Source organism: Pteropus medius, unplaced genomic scaffold (genome assembly GCF_902729225.1).
Source record: "Pteropus medius unplaced genomic scaffold, Ma_sr-lr_union100, whole genome shotgun sequence".
NCBI lineage: Eukaryota > Metazoa > Chordata > Mammalia > Chiroptera > Pteropodidae > Pteropus > Pteropus medius.
Window position 1 is genome coordinate 498,124 of NW_024352783.1, and position 12,622 is coordinate 510,745.

At 49.3% G+C, this 12,622-nt stretch overlaps 1 protein-coding gene across 1 annotated transcript; it reads left to right on the plus strand.

Moving 5' to 3' along the window:
- Positions 1-6,336: 6,336 nt before the first annotated feature.
- On the plus strand, positions 6,337-12,622 carry ATP1B2 (ATPase Na+/K+ transporting subunit beta 2). Its single transcript, XM_039847235.1, has 7 exons — positions 6,337-7,070; positions 8,853-8,981; positions 9,337-9,441; positions 9,547-9,752; positions 9,987-10,043; positions 10,838-10,936; positions 11,042-12,622. The coding sequence occupies exons 1-7, from the start codon at positions 6,959-6,961 to the stop codon at positions 11,204-11,206; spliced, it is 873 nt and encodes a 290-aa protein (XP_039703169.1). The 5' UTR covers positions 6,337-6,958; the 3' UTR covers positions 11,207-12,622.

Below are 12,622 nucleotides of genomic sequence, written 5' to 3' on the forward strand. Positions count from 1 at the left end.
ATCCCCACCTAAGAATCCCCTTTGAATGTCACTTATTTATTTATCAACAACTATTTATTGCACATTTGCAAGGTACCAGTCATGGTGCCGAGCGTTGAGTTGTGTTGATGTGCAAAAGCAACCCTCTGGTTTCTGTTCTCTTGGTACTCATAGTCTCCTGGGGGATGCAGGCACTCATCAAAGACTGACAAGTACATAATTGGAAATTCTGATAATGCCATAAAGCAGCAGGCAGGGAGTTGAAAAGGCTTGGAGACTAAGAGCCTTAACCTAGACTGGGAGTCAAAGAAAGCTTTCTGAGGAAGCAGTGACTTTTCAAGCTGAGATGCCAAAAACAGCACTCAGACAAACACTAGATATAGGTCACTTTCTGGAAGCTAGGAGCCCATTTCCTTCCCCAGCATATACTTATTTTCTCTGAGACTTTAGCTTCTTCCCTCTGAGGCTGGTTCTGAGGGGTCAGGAAGAAAGGGAAGAGATGAAATTCTGTTGTCCTTTTGACTGACCACTGCTGTGCAAGGAAGGAGCAGCAGGGGGCATGAGAGGGTCATAGAAAGTAGGGAGCAGGGGTTCTGGGAAAAGGGAGGCAAGCAGAGGGAGAAAGCAGCCTCTGTCTCTCCTCATCTTGCTGCATTCTGGCTTGTGGTGGTCACAGCTGGGAAAAGCAGACAGATTCAGGAGTATCTCTGCCTCAAAGAATATGGCAATTCAGCCCTTAGGCCCCAGACCTCTGGAGAATCCTGGCGTTTCAGCTCCTCTTGGGGGCACCCTCCTGCCTCAACCCCCAGCTCCCTGGGAAATCGTTATGCCCAGTCTTCAGCCCCTTTGGGAATCCTTGTGTCCTGGCCCAAAGCTCCCAGCCTCCTTGGGAACCCTGGGACCTCAGCTCTCAGTCTCCATCTCTCAGTCCTCCTCCCTCTCATGAACTGTTAGCCTATTCCCCATCTCCAGATGCCATGGAATCCCAGTATCCCAGCCTCCTAGCTTCTCACAAAGATCTTCCTACCGGTAACCCAGGCCACACCTGCTGTCCCTTTCTGGAGGACCTAAATGACCCAGGGTAAGGAGTCTCCAGGAGAGTCTCTAGGGCAGAAAACTCAAATCCTAGGTCCCTCCTAATCCTGAGTTTGCAGCGTCCATGGATGCCTCCACCAGCTGCAGTGTTTTGTAGGAGAGTCCTCAGCAAGGGACCCCAAGTCCCTTGGCAGTGTTGGACATGTCCATTCAATTGAAGTTTATTGACTACCTCCTGTGTATCAGGTGCTGAGGATTCATTGATGACAAAGATAGACACAATCTCTGTTCTTATGAAGCTTATAACATAGGGCAGGGGGCAGCCAGACAGCCCATAAACAAGAGAAATAAATAAGCAAGATTATTTCAGATAATAGTTAGCTCTATGAAGGGAATAAAATCTGGTAATATAATAGGGGGTAGTAGAGGAGGGACAACATTAGCTGCGCAGATAAGGAAGGCCTCTCTGAGGCAGCGTCACTTGAGCAAAAACCTGAATAATAATAATAATAATAATAATAATAATAATAATAATAATAAACAATCCCATGGGAGCCTCCAGTGTGAGCCAGTGGGTAGAGAGGTTAAAGGGCCTGGACACACCTGAGTCCCCACTAAGGGGGTTGTTTTGAACAACAACTTCCTGACTTTGTGTCCTTGAGGAATATCCTAGGGGCTGGCTTTTCTCTCTTCCCTCTATTCCATCCTGTCCAGGACACAATGCCTCCAACCTCCCTTTCTTTGGCCTGCCCTAGATTCTAAGATTCCTGATTACGAACCAGAGCTGTCTACACTCTTTCATTAGGACTGACTTTGCTTTGACATAGACTCTGCCAGGCCCCTACCAAGGGCACTTACAATGCCTGCCCAGTGTCCCCTGCCTCTCCCATACCCCTAAAAACCTTTCCGGAGCTTGGCAACATAACCTGCAGTCTCCAGGCTTGGTCTATCCACTTACTTCACCCACTTTGCTGCCTCTCTCTTCCCTCCCTCCCTCCTTTTCTCCTTCCCTTCCTCCCTCTTTTTCTCCCTCTCTCTCTCCCTCTCTTTTTCTTTTGTCAACTAACGTTTACTGGCTGCTAACAATATGCCAAGCACTGTGTTAGGTAGTCCACAGGGACTCCAAAGATGAATAAGACTAGGTCCTGGCAGAGACATAGACATGTAAAATGTTTTAGTAGAGATCTCCATGTAGTGCCAGGGAACCTCATTGCAGTTCCACCAGTATTATCAAAGAGGTAAGTTTTTAGAAGTATGAACTTGAAAAAATGACTAAACCTCTTTAAATTTCAGTTTCTCCATCTGCAAAATGGGGAAGTTACCTTGCTTATAACCTTGCTCTGAGGATTTGATGACATCATGTAGGTCAAATGCCTAGCACAGTGCTTGGCATAGAGAAAGTACTTAATATACGAGAGATGTTGCTCTTGTCGATATCATTAACTTCATGCATATATTTCTTGAAATATAAGTCTGAGCCTGTAGGTTTATAAAAGATGAGGAAGAGTGTATTATGTGGCTGAATCAGGGGCAGGCTGAGATGGAAGGAAGGAAGACTGGGGATGCTTCTGGAGCTACATGGTCAAAGAACTTGTATGTCCTACTGAGAAATTGGAGCTTGATCTGGTCAGTGGAGGAATATCAGTTTTTCTTTCCTTTCCTATTTATTTATTTTTCAAAATTGTGGTAAAATATGCATACATAAAATTTACCATCTTAACCACTTTTAACGGTACAGTTCAGTGGCATTAAGTATATTCACAGTGTTGTACAACTTTTACCACCATCCATCTCCAGAACTCTTCGTTTTGAAACACTGAAACTCTGTACCCATTAAATTATAACCCCGCCCTCCATATCCTCTCCTCCCATACCTGTGTTTCAGAACTCTCTTCTTTTCTTGTTTCTTTCTCTATAAAGACCTATGTTGTCAGGAACCCACACGGCTGGGTCCCTGGGATTGTGTGAATTGTTGGGAGAAGGATCAAGGAATATAGACTTCATGACTGGATCTTGATATGGAGGACGGGGCATGGGGGCTCTTATTCCCTTCCTCCTTTCTGGAGATGCTGGAGGGAGGGCTGGGTTCCAGGAAGAGCTTGGGAGTTTGTAATGACTCTTTGCCCTCCTATCCCTTTCTCAGCTTTTTCCCTATGAACACCAGTAGGACAATTAGTAGAGTGTTCCCTCCTTTCCTATCCTCTACCCTCCTCATGCTGAGACAAAAGGAGAAGGCAAAGACAGGAGCAACAGGTATCTTACCTTTACTAGATACCTTTTCAATCATCCTTTCCCAAGTGAGCCTGGGTACAGGACAGAGACAGAGCTAGCAGTCTGAAGGCCATCCTTAGGCCTGTGTTAGCCAAACAGTGTGTGTCGAATATAGGGTCCAGGTCTCATCTCTCCAGATCGAGTCTGTCCCATTTTCATGCTCCTTGCTTGGTGAAGGAAAGGACAGTAGTATTCCTGAGGTTTCTTGCGGGAGTCATTCCATATTTATGCCCAATTCAGCAACCAGGAATTTTCTTCAGTATCTGTGGATTGCTTGGGTACAGAGGATATATACAAAGTATAAGACAAAGGCCTCCTTTCAAAGATGTTACAGTCTGATTGAAAAGATAAAATACACACAAGAGTTTTCAGCTCAAGAAGATCCTGAGCATAAGCCTTGGTTCCTTTCTTTCTGTCATCTCCATTGTTCATATCACTATACTTCCAAAATAGAGCCTGAACTCATCCTCCTGTCTCCATCTGCAAACTTGCTACCCTGGTCTATGCGATCCATATCTTCTGCCTGGACTGCTGGTCTTCCTAACTAGTCTCCTTTGCTTCCCGTGGTGATTTTCATTCAATTTAATCATGTTACTCTCCTGCTTAAAATACCAGAATTGCTTCTGTGATGGCTGGATAAAAATCCAAACTATTCTTTTGGCTCACAAGGACCTGTATGATTTGGCCCCTGACTACTTCTTAGATCTCTTGCTGTATCAATTTTGCCTTCCCTCATTGAAGGCCAGCCTTTGCACTTGCACATCCCTCTTCCTACATCTTTCCACATGAAAAGTCATCTTCTCAATAAAGCCATCCCTGACCACCCAGGCACTCTCTGGCACATCACCCTGTTATATTTTTCTATATAAGATTAACATTCTTTTATTTATTTGTTCGTTTTTATTGTTTATTGGGATGGGAGCCCCAGAAACACGGGGACCAAACAGCATCTGGCTCTAAACGAATGCTCATTAGATATGCATAAAATGAATGAGTGAGAGTTGGGGGTGGACTCTGAAGTGTGGGAGTCTTCCAGGATGAGGAAATGAAATGGACAAAGGTGTGAAGTCAGGAGTAAGCACAGCCTGTCCTGGGAGTGGCCTGCTCAGCTCCAGCTGAGGACTAGTTGGGGCCTAGTAAGAAAGGAGGCTGGGGACACAGGCTCGATTTAGATTGTGCAGTACCCTGAAGAATCAGGACTCCATCCTGCAGGGTAACAAAAAGCCACTGAAAACTTTTGAGCTGAAGAGTGGCCTAATAAAAATTGTATTTTGAGAAAACGAATTCAGAAGGGCTGAAGCAGGGCCAGCTGTATAATTTTCAGAATCCACTGCAAAATGAAAATGAGAGACCTCTTGTTCAAAAAGCAGGAAAAAAGTGCTGTTCAGGGTACCAAAATGTAAGATGTTTTCCTTTCTTCCACAGTTTTCTTGACTTCTCATGGCATTTTAAAATTTGCTATTTCATATTGTTCTAAATAAAGAAAAATTAACATTTTCTACCTTCAGTTTATCGATGAGTATAGAAGAACTGGAAGGAAAAGAAATTATGGGTTGCCCCAGCTTTCCCTTTCCTTCTATGTCATCATCGCCAGCAAAAGTGGTTGCTTCATTCAGAGAAGTAACATGACTGAGAAAGGTTATGATAAGATCCCCTGATCATTCATGCCACCTAGAAGGCCATTGCATTCTTTCTGTTTTCAAAACAAGTTCTGCTTTGAATGGGAAGTTTGGCTTCTCAGCTGTCAGCACCTCTATTTCTTCAGGTGTAGGCATAACACACTTACCTTGTACTCACTTTGAGTCTCGCTGAACTTCAGCGCATGGTGAGTCACAGAGTTGTGTGCTCATGAAACATCACCTATGGCCTGTTGTGCATATCTCTTCTGCTCACATGCATATTCCGTTGTCCCATTGGACTTCACTTGTAAAGACAAGTTCAAAGATAAAATTGTGAAGAATTTCAAGATAGTGACAGAAGAGCACTAGACCATTCTGAGCACAGGTAGATCTTGTTCGATGGAGTAGATAGATTCCCCAGTTCATGAAGCTGGCCCTGGACAGGAGGAACAGAGTTTGGTCAACATGGGAGTTGTTGAGGACTAAAGCAAATAATTTAAGATGAGCGTTGAAAGGAGAAAAAAAAAAACCCTCGCCACACAAAAGTGACAAGATTCAAAGAGAGATGAAAAAAAGTAATGATTCTTAAGGTGAGATCTTTAGAGTCTCTTATACTCCCCAAATAGACTGTAGGTCTCTTGAGCCCTGTGAAAACTGAGACCTCATCTCTTCAGAGCTAGATTTGCACCAGGTCTCTAAGTAGGTGCTCAATAAATGTGTGTTGACCCAAATGGGCAAATGAGTAGGGGAGTTTAGATATGGGGATGGGAGGAGGCAGAACACCTAAGCAGACCTGGCTCCAGGGCTGGGGTCTCAGGGCAATGCTAGGGGCTGGAAATGTGGTGTTGGGAGGGCTTCACGGAGAGAGTTGATGAGAATACTGAGAAGCCCCTAGGCTTGGAAAGAAACCATTGATAGGATAAAGAGCTGTGGGACTGGAGAAGAAGGTGTTGGAGGAGACTGGGAGAAAATCTCACAAAGAGAATTTCCCTGTTGTGGTGGCCGTTTGCTTCCATCCTGCTGCTCTTCTGTTTTTCTTGATCTCTAGCTTTTTCTTTATTCTTTTCACATTCTGCCTTGCCTGTCTCTTGGATCTTGGTTTCTTTTCAGCTCTCTGCCTGGGGCCCCCATCTCAGCGTATATCTACTTCTCTCGCAGTCTCTTTCTCTCTGGGGTTATCTTTCCCTCTACTCTGCCCAGACACGCCCTCTATCCCCTCTAGCCTGCCCACCCCATCCAGTCCAGTACTTGGGATTTGGGTAGAGGAGAGACCTCCAGGTCCCGAAGAGGAGGCAGGGGGCGGGCCCAAGCCATCTCTCCATATTTGCATATGTGTGAGCCCCCCCCCCGCGGGCCAGCGGCGAGGAGGCGGGGCTTCTGGGAGGTGGAGAGGGGGCGGGCATCCCGAGAGCCGCTGAGTATAAAGACTGCGCGCCGCGACTGCCGGCCCCGCACTGCTGAGGAGCGGAGCCTCCAGCCGGGGGGACCCTCATCCCTGGCTGTCCCCCAACTGCGCGTCCCCATCCCACCCCCGCGGCCGAGCCACCACTAGTGTGGCGGTATCTGCTTGGAGGAAGAACCTTGACCTGTCTCCCAGCCCCTCTCTACAGCCTCTTTGCATCTCGGATTTCGGGGCAGTCCCCTCCCCCACCTCTCCTTGCCTCTTTGCACCCCGAGTTTTTCTGCGTTTCGCTAGGGTTTTGCAGCCATCTATTTTTGCATCTCTTTTTGTTTAGTTTCCAGGAGGTTAAGGGCGAGTGAAGCTGCATTCACACCCCTTCCTCTTTTTATCCTTCCCTGCTCTGACGACCCCCTTTTCATCGCAATAGGGGGGCCTAGGATCGGTGCATCCACGCCGCGCTTCTGGCAAGCCGCAGCGCGTGGCCGTGCACCCGGGAATTTGCAGCAGCTGCATATCTGAAGAGGGTCTCTTTCGTCCCGGCTGCCCTTGCTCCCGACGCGTTTCGGTGCGGGGGGGGGAAGGCTTCAGTGCACGGAACCTCAGCTTCTCCGTAGCCCCCAGCCCTGTGCGGGATTCGACACCCTCCGCCGAGATGGTCATCCAGAAAGAGAAGAAGAGCTGCGGGCAGGTGGTTGAGGAGTGGAAGGAGTTCGTGTGGAACCCGAGGACGCACCAGTTCATGGGCCGTACAGGGACCAGCTGGGGTACGCGGGGCCGGCCGCCCTAGGGGCGGGGGCAGGGGTAGGGGTCCACTGGGCGACGCCCCGGGGCACGAGGTCCCGCCGGCGCAGCCCCAGCTCCCTTCTCGGGTACCCGGCGTCCGACCCCCCTGCCGTGCTCTAGGCTGGGAGGGGACCGAATGCCGGGTCTAATCTCCCTGACTGGCCGCTGCGGAGGCGGAGAAAGTAGGTCACTGCCGCCTTCCTGCCCCCCGCAGAGCCCCCTCGCGCGGGGGGTCGCAAGCTCTGTGCGCGTGTCAGTGCTGCGGCTCTCGCACTGGTTCTCTGGGGCCGGTCTGCTCCACACGGTCGCCCCCCTTCTCCAAAAGAGAGCCCTTCCCGTCCTCCTGCTCCCACTAGCTAGCTCAGCCTGTCTATTTTTAGCTCGTGCCCACCCCTTGGACCCTGGGAACATTCATGAGGGGGCGGGTCTTGGAGACGTAGAGGTTTGTGTTGGGGGAGGGGGACCTTCACAGTGAAAGTTATCTGTATCCCACTGCGGAGCTTTTGGAGCCTTGTATGGCTGCTCTTTGGGTGGGGGATCTTGGGGAGGGGTGGCACTGTGAGGTTTTTGAGGATGGATGTTCAGCTCAGGTATCGCAGACAGAGAGAAGAATGGTCACTAGTGGTGAGATGTGTACATCATCCAGCCTCGTGTGTCTGTGGGATTGGGGTGGCAGGTGTGTGGAGGGAGTTGGGTCTGGTTGAGGGTCTGGTGCTGGGTATGGGTGCAGGTAGACTTCTTCCAAAAGGGCTTGTCAAGCTGGGAAGTCTAAGCACAGGAGACACTGTGATACAATCTGCAGTTCATCCATACAGATCAAAGGCAGTCCCCATCAGTGCACCCACTTTGGGCCCTTGATGCGGATCCAATTTAGTCCTTGCCTTCAGAGAACTTGAAATCCAGCCCCTGGGACTGGAGGGGTCCATGAGTGCTTGAGAGAATCTGAGGAGGCTTCATGGGGGAAGTATCTTCTGAGATGGAAGGATTGGGGGGTCCCCGGTGGTGGAAACAGCATGGACTCACACTAGGCTGAGGAGTGATGGAGTGACATGTCACATCCACGAAGGACCTGCCCTCTGCTAGGAAGGCTGTGGGAGATCTGCCTTTACTCTCCTCCTCTGCCCTGGATGTTGTATGTGAGTTGGGGGTGGGGCGACTGTTGAAGGTTCTGGACAGCTGTCTCTGAGAGATTTTGTAGTTAGGCAGGGACTGCATTAAAGTTTTGGCTTCTGTGGGGTGCCTGGAGAGAGATTTTGCTATTTGACCGTGAGGGACCATGCTCTGAGGGATGAGAGTTTGGTGTGAACAGTGGCCAGTGCCAGCTTAGAAAGTCATTGTATGGGACAACTTTAAGTATGAGTATCAACACAACAGTAACAGATGTGCTTATTTCAGGGCCATGACTTGTTGAGAAGTTGGGAATGTAATCTGAGGCAAAAGGACTGTGGCTATGGCCTATACTTGGCGTTGTCCCAGCAACGAGAGTTTAGGTCTCTTGTGGCCTCCACAAGGTCAGGCTTTACTGTGTCCAAGGACTGGGAGGTGGCTGGGAGTCATGGCTGGGAGTCATGACTAGAAACCAGACACCAACTGCCTATTTCCAGCTTGTCTCATTTTGCACCCCTGGGGAAGACTCTAAGATATCCCTGAGGCTCTGCAACTCATCCTAGTGCAGAACCTCTGAGTGGGAGAGGGGTGTGTGGGGATAAGTAAGGTCAGGGCAAGAGACTTGGAACCTGCTGACCCTGTTTCCTCCTCCCTAGCTTTTATCCTCCTCTTCTACCTTGTCTTCTATGGCTTCCTCACGGCCATGTTCACCCTCACAATGTGGGTGATGCTGCAGACTGTCTCTGACCATATCCCCAAGTACCAGGACCGGCTGGCCACACCAGGTGAGTGATAAAGCTCCCCTACCAGCTCCTCTAACCGCTCTTGCACGCCCGAGCCTCCAAAAGGAACTCATAGGCTGAGAAGAACTCAGAGTTATTCTCAGAGGTGTGGTTTTCATGATTCAATCATCATGTGCTGAGAAGTTCGTGAAGTCGGCTTTCCTTCTCATTTCCCACAGCTGAGAGTTATGTGGATCTGGGGAGGTGGCAAATGTTCATAGTAGGTCTTCCTCCCATGAAGAGGATCTCAGATCTTCACCCTACCCCTCACCCTGGTGTTCCCTACGTTCATCTTCTTCCCTCTGTGTGGTCCCTCATCTTACATATAACCCCCACTCCTGCCCTTGTCTGGCTGTAGGTTTGATGATTCGTCCCAAGACTGAGAATCTTGATGTCATTGTCAACATTAGTGACACTGAAAGCTGGGACCAGCATGTTCAGAAGCTCAATAAGTTCTTGGAGCGTGAGTGTAGGGCTGGTGATGTGGTTGTATGGGACCTTGGGCAGGGGATTGAGGACCCTGGAAGCAGAACATCAGGCCCGTGCTCTCTCTCCCCCACCTCCTTAGCTTACAATGACTCCATCCAAGCCCAAAAGAATGATGTCTGCCGCCCTGGGCGCTATTATGAACAGCCAGATAATGGAGTCCTAAACTACCCGAAGCGTGCCTGCCAGTTCAACCGGACCCAGCTGGGTGACTGCTCTGGCATCGGGGACCCCACTCATTATGGTTACAGCACTGGGCAGCCCTGTGTCTTCATCAAGATGAACCGGGTACCCATGACCTTGGTCCCCAGGGAGAATGGAGGAGGGAGCTGGGGTCACCATCTGCTGGCAGTTGCTTCCTTTCAATGGGGCTTATGGGCATTAGAGATTTTTGGATGTTTGAATGGCTGAGAGAACAAGAGATGGGGCCATTGGAAGATGAGATCATGACTGGAAGGCTGGATATTTGTGTCTCTGGCAACTTCTTTCTCTAACCCTCATGACTCTCTCTCCTCACTCTAGGTCATCAACTTCTACGCAGGAGCAAACCAGAGCATGAATGTTACCTGTGTGGGGAAGGTGAGATTTTTGGGCCTTGTCCACCTGCCCATCTGTTTGTTCATCATGATTTCCATATAATTCACTCATCTCTCCAAATCTTCTTTGCTCTCAGAGGCCCCGTCACTATAGGGACAAGGGGGTAAGAGTGGGCTCCAATATGGCTCAGACTCCAAGGGGCTCCTTCCCCTCTTGCTTCTCTCTAGAATGCAGAAGCCTGCTCTTGTGTGGATAGACACCCACCTCCCTGACTCCACCCAAGCCCTGGTCTTCGGCTTGTCTCCTTAACCCTTCCACCTTCTCCTCTATTCCCTGATAACCATGTCTTCTGCTCTCCCTCCCATATCTCGCCTGCCCCTCAGTTCTTTTTAGGTATCTGGTAGCTGCTGATCTGTTAACACCACTTGCCACCACTAAGTTGTCCTTGGAACCCCGCTCTCTCCACCTTTGTCCTCTCTAGGACTTCCTGCCAGCTCTTCCTTCACGCCCCCTTGCTTCCTACTGAGCTCCCTTACTTATTTATCTGTTCTCTCTTGGCTCTGCTCCAGAAACTGATTCCTGAGGATGGGGTAAGAACTTGAGGTGGGAGTGGAGTATGAAGCTTCAGTATCACTAGCACCCTTTAGGACTTCCCAGTCTGATGAGACAGGGCACCCTCTCCTGCACACATGCAAACACACACAGGCTCACAGCTCAAGGGAAGTAGATTTGAGACAGAGTCATCTAGGGTGAAAGAAAAAAGGGGAGTCTGGTGAACTTCCGGGTTCTTGCCATCCTTAACATGCTTTCCCTTCAACCCTCTTGTGCCCCCACAGCGAGATGAAGATGCTGAGAATCTGGGAAGCTTTGTTATGTTCCCTGCTAATGGCAACATTGACCTCATGTACTTCCCCTACTATGGCAAAAAGTTCCACGTAAGTCTTATGCGAGGTCCCAAGGCGATTGATGGCTTCTAGGGAAGCGGGGTCCATGGGGAGGAGTTGCCATGGGCCTGGACTCACTCTCTTCCTCTGGCCCAGGTGAACTACACACAGCCCCTGGTGGCTGTGAAGTTCCTGAATGTGACCCCAAATGTGGAGGTGAATGTGGAATGCCGCATCAATGCCGCCAACATTGCCACGGACGATGAGCGAGACAAGTTCGCTGGCCGTGTGGCCTTCAAACTCCGCATCAACAAAACCTGAGGCCCCTTCCTCCTGCCCCCACCTCTTTCCTATGGATGCTTCTGGAATGTCCCTGACCCTGCCTGATCCCTCCCTCACCCACCCCAAAGGTATTTTTTTATAACGGAGCTATGACTTGTCTGAACCTCATGCCCTTTTCCTTCTGAACTCAGCGTGATGTCCATTGTGATTCCCCACCTTTGCACCTTTTCCACTACCTTCTCCAGACCCTAGCTCAGTCAGACAGGGAGATGGGATCCCAAGAGGGTCACATAGGAGCCATTCTGGTTCTGGTTTAGCTGTGAGTGGGGTGTCCCTACAGCTACCCTTCTATTCCGAGAGGACAGCTATAGAAAACCCCCGCCCACCCACCTACACACACATATACAATCTCATTTCATCCCTTAGCTTCCAGAAGGGAATGTGGAAGCACAGCCACTGTCACCTTTCTCTATCTCCCACACTTTCTCCCTCATCTACGCAGTTGCTGTCTTGGTGGCTTTTGACTTATCTGGCTCCTCTGGGAGGTCTTTCCCCACCTCCTCTCCCTCCCCATTCTCTCCTCAGGACAAGTGGTTCTGTGGCCTTTTTTTTTTACCCCTGGCACATTCCACTTCTCATCCTAAGGTGACTATGTGAGCCAGGAGTGAGGGTCTGGAAGAGAAGTCCCTACTGGTTCTTGCAAAGTCTCTTCCTGGTCTGTCCTGTCACCCAAGGTGACAGAGAAGAGCTGACCTAGGCTCAATATCCACTTTGTTTTTGCCAATGGCTCCCTTCCCCGTCTGCTTTCCCAGAATATCCTTCAAGTTCCACTTCTCAGGAGCCCCGGGGGAGGGGCAGCCATTTTGGATCAGTCCCCAGTGGCCGCCTTGGAAACATCAGCCGGCTGTGGGACTATTCCACCTCCTTCCCCGGGCCCAGATCTGCCCCCACCATCCTCTCACTGGCTTCTCTTAGCAATTTATCAACTAATCACTAACTTCTTCCCTTTCCTCCACATGTTAGCCTGAAAGTTGCAAATACCCTTTCAATCTAGGCTCTGAATATCCAGGCTCCGTCTCCTTCAGATCCTTTGAATTTTTAAACAACCCCCTAAAGCCCATAGAATTATAAAAGAGGGACCTCCTGTATGCTCAAGTTACAGAGGCATTTTAACTCTTTCTCCTCCAGTGCCCTTCACTTCCTCACCTCTCTAATCTCTCTTTTCTTTTATGATGCTGCTGCCTCCACACCCTACCCACAAATGGAACTTTTCCTTTTTTTCTCTTGCTGGAACTGAGTTTCTTCTCTTTGGGTCCCTGTGTTTTCCTGCACTCCCCTCTCCCCAGTGGTCTCTCTCTGCAGTTATTTAATGCCTGTGTCAGATCTACTGTAAAAAGAGGATAAAGGACAATAAAATGAGAGCAATTATATATATAAATATATATCATAAACAGA

Coding starts and splice junctions, on each gene's coding strand:
- ATP1B2 (XM_039847235.1), top strand. CDS start 6,959: ATGGTCATCCAGAAAGAGAAGAAGAGCTGCGGGCAGGTGGTTGAGGAG. Junction 9,442..9,546: donor GCTCAATAAGTTCTTGGAGC/GTGAGTGTAGGG, acceptor CCACCTCCTTAG/CTTACAATGACTCCATCCAA. Junction 10,937..11,041: donor ACTATGGCAAAAAGTTCCAC/GTAAGTCTTATG, acceptor CCTCTGGCCCAG/GTGAACTACACACAGCCCCT.